Raw genomic sequence first — 5,776 nt, 5'->3', positions numbered from 1 at the left:
GTCTTTACAGTTGACGTCAGTGAAATTTAATCATGAATTTAATACATCCGTTTTTCAGCTGATTACACTGACAAAAAAGAGTGAGGAGGAAATAGCGGTTTCATATAAATAAACTCACCTTTCCATGAAAATCATTGAAAGGTAAGTTTATTTATATGAAATCGCTATTTCCACCGGCTTGTATGGACAGACCATACCTGATTTGTACTTTCATTGGACGAAGCTACCCGCGACAAGAGAGATTTTCAACTCTTTTTTGTCAGAGTACTCATACGTCCTTTCAACGGGTGAAAAATAGTTGAACACACGCGAGTTTTATTGGTAAAACCGTATAAAGACGTATGAGCACTTTGGTTTGTATGAAAAACAGCTGAGTCAAATTCATGCCTAAATTTCATTGACGTCAGCTGTACAAAACTCACAAAAATAGTCCCTACTCTAACACAATTTCTTCTATTTAGAGTCGAGGAATGTTTTTAGTTTCTAATCAAAATCAAACTGAGTTGATAAGCATTTTGGGAAAACAACTCAAACCTTAACCATAATCAATCATTCCGCCATCTGGTGAAGTAATCCTTAGTTTCAAAACTGAAACGTATAAAACCAAACGTAAAAATTGTATAATAAAAGCTTTATTTACATTTACAAAAGTTACACTGATTCTGAAAAATTACGAGAGGTAAGCTATGCTGTGGTAAAAATTATAGTGAAGAAGCCACTCGTGATATTGTCAAATAATAAGTCTGACTTAGAAATACGAATGGAATAAGTCAGAAGACAAGATGCATTAGATGATGAGCATACCGGAGAGAGTATTCAAGAGCCAGGCCGAACGTGACTTTTTTTTGTTTTTGAAGAAGTGACTTCAAAAGTAGTACGAGATGGTATTTTTCTTATTTAAAGTTCTACCTGCATGTCATTTCATGTTTGCGTCAGAAATAAAACTTATCAAAGATAAGCTATAGTCTGTGTCCAATATTGAGTAAGAATTTTTTTGTGTTTTATCATAAAATGTTTGGCAAAGTTGAAAGAGCGGTTTTTTGGCGTATATCATATTTATCGTCGTCAACCCACAGCGCTAATATTTGTAATGGAAATGGGAGAGAGTCTGAGTCTGAGTCTAAAATGAGTCCGCGTACAGCATCACGTCCTTTAATAACTTTTTGTGATATTCCTAGAGTTTATTTTGCAGTATATTGATAAAATTTATATCAAACCCCAGATCAGTCTAAATCATTTATTATTGTCCTCGTTCAGAAAATACAGACCAAATTTTAATGTTACAAAAAAGTTTTCAAAGGAAAATTGATGATTTCATGCGTAATTTTCGACGGGCTCATTATAACAGTCAATACCATCTATAGCAACCTAACTACATTTATTAAGGTAGTAAAAATGCAACACAGCTTTTACATTTTACATGTAAAATTAGGACTTAGTCAACAGTCTGTTATTCTACATTCAAAGTAATGAGGTGATATTTTGACAGCGTAAAAACGAAGTTTGAACGATGCGGTCAGTTTACGTATGCTTGGCTAAGTGCCCAGGTAAATTTTGCTTCGGCTCAGCCGCTAACTCACACGCACTTGGCCCTACGAAAATCGGGTTGGTACGTATCTCTGGGAACTTCCAAAAGTAAACTCATTTTATTTCGTTTTAGTTTGATTAAATCTTAGTAAATCATCTTAAATTTCTTGCATTTCCAACGTACACACTTGAGAGATCATCATCAAATTTTTGCTTGGTCTATTTTGCATAATTCCATACCGTAAATAAAATTCCGCATGCAGCATGTCTACATCACTCGGAATTATTTCAATCAGAAATAAAATTATCGTCATGAGTGTACTGGTTAAGTATCGCCGGCTTTACTCGCAACTGTTAGAGTTATTGATAAAATTTAAAAAAAAAATCTTAAAAGATTTTCATTTATTGAAAATTTTCACGTGGTAACGAATATGGTTTCCCGTTTAAAGAACATCCACGGCGTAAAGACATTTTTCCTAGGTGTTCCTTAATAGTCGGTTTCGCTGAACAAATTAACAAACACTAAACTTTATATTATAGATTGACAAACGAAACGAAAACAAAATTCATTGAATTTTGTAGTCATACTCAATAAATTTAATTATTTCATAAATTAACAGTTTTATTTGTAACCCTAACAATAAAATGTTAATTGAGATTTATTGGAACATTTTACAGTTTGCATTGAGAATGCGGTTTGTGGATTTTGTTTTATGTCGCGTCGGTCGTTATAAATCTTCTTCGGTCTTCTCGCTCCTATCATAACACTCTATCTATGGCTATATTTATATTAATGGGAAATTATGTTAGTTTACGTGTTACGGCATGTTTCATTTTCATTTACATTGCCTAATCACGTAAAGCATTGTACTTACGAGGTTCCAAGTTGTTATTTGACAAGTGGGGAATACAGCCCTCCCCTTCGGGTCGGGCTGTAACACCCCACTTATCAAATACACAACTTGGAACCTCGGAAGTAATATACTATTACTTATTCGAACGATTCGGTTCAAACAACGTTCTAAAAAAATGTTCAGGTTAGGGCTAAATTTATTAACCAAATTTACCGAATTTATGTTTCGGTACATTTCGGTAAATTTCAGTAAATTCGGTAAATAAATTTAGCAATAAGAGGCCGTGTCTAGCTATTATGCGATGCGAACAGCATTTGACACCTTTATGCAAGGAACACCAAACTTGGCGTTCGCCATCGATATAATATAGGGTAGATAAGTAATGTCAAAGCAACATTACGTTATGCGGAAAGATCACATGTGTGTAATGTAACTTACGTTTTGAGAAAGAGCGCGAAATAATGTCATACAAATATTTGAAAATAATTGAAACTCTGCATTTCTCAATTTCCTTTTTCTCTTCGTTTTGTGTTGTGATTCGTATTTTTTGCACTTGTATGTGTGCTATATTTCCGAAATTTCGTTCTTCGTGTCTCATTATCTATAGTACATTATATCGATGGTGTTCGCACAATGTTGTGATTGAAATACCCTGTGCTGCATTATTTTATTATGATCAAATGTAATCAGAGATGTCAAAGGTCAGCGATAAGAGATGTCAAAGGTCAGCGATATGCAGTACAGATATTTCATTTTGTCAATATATATACAACCGCGTATTCAACCTCAGTCAGTCTTTGCATTTCAAGGAAAGCAGTTACGACAGTGCAAACATGATTAAGTTGTAAGAAATTTAATTTTTAATTATTTTTTGTCGCATTTCAGTTAAAGTCAAACAAATTTGAATCGAATCAGTGTTATGATTGAAAGCTTGCTTCAGAACAAGCTATTGTACTGCTAAGTGCTAATTTGGTTCTACATCTACTATGTGCGTGTAGCAGTGTTTTTGAATGAAAAAGCAGCTGGTTAACAGCTGAAGCAAATTCGTCTGACTTTAGCTGTATTCACTAAGGTTGTAAACTTTGGGCCCCCTCCCAAAGTTTACAGCTTTGGTAATCACTTGCTCATTTTATTTTGTTGATTTCTACGTAGATTCATTGTACTGTCGCTTTTACTTGAATCACAATACGTTTGGTGTGTCGTGGATGTAGTTTGTGAACAATATCGCAATTCATATGGTGCTGCCGATCCCAATTTTTGTGTTATTGACCGTTTTGCACAATCGACTTCAAATGAGTCGAACGCTTACAATTTTCGCTCCGATCTGGATAAACAGCTCGTGAAATCAATTGCCTTTTTTGACGAAACAACTTCGTTAAATGTTGGAACGTTTCCTGGTGGAATTTTCTCCACATTTCCGAACGTGGGTCACCTGACTATGCAACGAGTAAATGTATCCGAACTCAATTCAGACAGTTTCGTCAACGCGATGAATTTGTGGAGCTTGGATTTACGATTGAATAAAATCAAAGCAATTCGAAGTGGTGTCTTCTCGATTGCAGCGGTTAGAGCCCAATCTGCCCAACAGCATACTGATATTGAGAAAGTCACATTCGACGATGTTTATCCGTTACATGTGCTGTGGAAACTCATTTTGAACGGAAATGAAATTGAGGAAATTGATAATTATGCATTTTATGGATTGCGTGCGCTGTTTCGAATTTATATGGATGACAATCGGTTGACTATCATTCGTCGACACACATTTACCGGACTTAATCGGTTGATTGAACTGTCTTTGGAAAATAATCAAATTTCGACGATTGAGGAGCATGCATTCGATTTTCCGAATATCCGGACAATATTCTTACAAAATAATCCATTAAAAACATTGTCAAATAATATAGTTAGAAGAGGGTCACCGGCAATTGCTTTAGACGAAAATCAAATGAAAGAATTAAATCGAACAATCAATTAATTTTCTCATGTTCACGCTTTTTCATATTAAAATTATTTTAAATAAAATCTGGAATAAAATCGAGTGAAGGCACCCAAGTTCACTCCCAATTTCCCTCTTGGCTCTCTGTTGAGAAGACCTTATGGGAGTTCGTGGAAAACAGCGCTGTAAATTATACATTATTGACTTTCGGCTCATAATGACACCATGGAGGTAATTTCAGATTTTAAAACATTTGACGAAAAATTTGAAGTCAGCCGTTATCCATTGAACCTACCATTCACTAACGCGTAAAAACATAAATCGGCCTTTTATACCATTGTCTGCCATTGTTTTTGTTTATGAAATCCGCATTCATTTCGTCTTTTCGTATTTTAACACCAAGAATCTGTAATGTGCGAAAAACACGGTTTGTGGAGGGTGAGGAAGGTGAGGAAAAAAATTGAAACTGTCTCATAGACGCTTCTTAAGCCAGTGCTAACGACAGACTCGTTCTACAGCGATTGTGCTATTTTTTAATGCAAAAATCCACACAAAGAGAAGACCCTACTTGCAACAGTTTGATGAGTAACAGTCAATGCAATCTATTGTGTGTTTCTTTGATAAGACGTTTCCACTTGCTATAGTCTTTCGTTTTGGAATTAATAAAATTGTTATCAATGTTTTTGTTAACTTTGCTCGTCATAACTAATTTCGTCTTGGTCTTACTGTTTCTATTATTAGTTGTTTTTCTGAGTGACTTCAGAATGAACAGGAACTTACAATTTCATTAATCAAAAACCAGATTTGTAACTAATTAAAAACCAAAATTCTAAATTCAACTTTTTGTTAGTAAAATAATATCTCCTAAGACAGATGGATAATTATTCTTCTTCTAAGTCGAAGAATATCTAGCTCTAATCAAAAAGAAATTGAAACATAGATGAAAACGCTGATAATCATTTTGAGAAAACTAGTCAAAACTATAATCTTAACCATAATGCATCATTCCGCCATCTGGCGATTATGTCTCAAAACTGAAACGCAAAAAAGCTTCATTTTACATTTACAAAAGTTACAGTGATAAGGAAAAATTACGAGAAGTAAAAGCTGTGATGAAAATTATAGTGAAGAAGCCACTCGTAATACTGTCTAACAATGATAAGTCTGAGTTTGGTAGGAACCAACCATAATATACGAGTTGCATTAAATTGCAAGCGTAGAGAGTAATAAGTTTATTAGCAAGAGATATTTATTTTATTCTTCATTAATACAACATTACTTCATTACGAGGGTAGGTACGAAGAAGGCTAGTAGTAATTTCGCGCCGTATGGGCGCGAAATTACACTATTAAAGTAGGAATCTCGCGCCACGCGAAATTCCTACTTTATTAGTGTAATTTCGCGCCCATAAGGAACTTCTTGCTGGTAGGAATCTCGCAACGTCTCAGTTGCGATG

General features: G+C 34.6%; 1 protein-coding gene across 1 annotated transcript; it reads left to right on the top strand.

Annotated features, from left to right (window-relative positions):
• The first annotated feature begins 3,126 nt into the window (after positions 1–3,126).
• On the top strand, positions 3,127–4,367 carry LOC119079464 (toll-like receptor 7). The gene is made up of 2 exons (XM_037187395.1): positions 3,127–3,225; positions 3,534–4,367. Exons 1-2 carry the CDS (start codon positions 3,215–3,217, stop codon positions 4,357–4,359), a joined length of 837 nt encoding a protein of 278 aa, XP_037043290.1. The 5' UTR covers positions 3,127–3,214; the 3' UTR covers positions 4,360–4,367.
• The last annotated feature ends 1,409 nt before the right edge of the window (positions 4,368–5,776 follow it).

This window comes from Bradysia coprophila, chromosome III (assembly GCF_014529535.1).
Source record: "Bradysia coprophila strain Holo2 chromosome III, BU_Bcop_v1, whole genome shotgun sequence".
Lineage (NCBI taxonomy): Eukaryota > Metazoa > Arthropoda > Insecta > Diptera > Sciaridae > Bradysia > Bradysia coprophila.
This window is presented reverse-complemented; position numbering and strand designations above follow the sequence as displayed.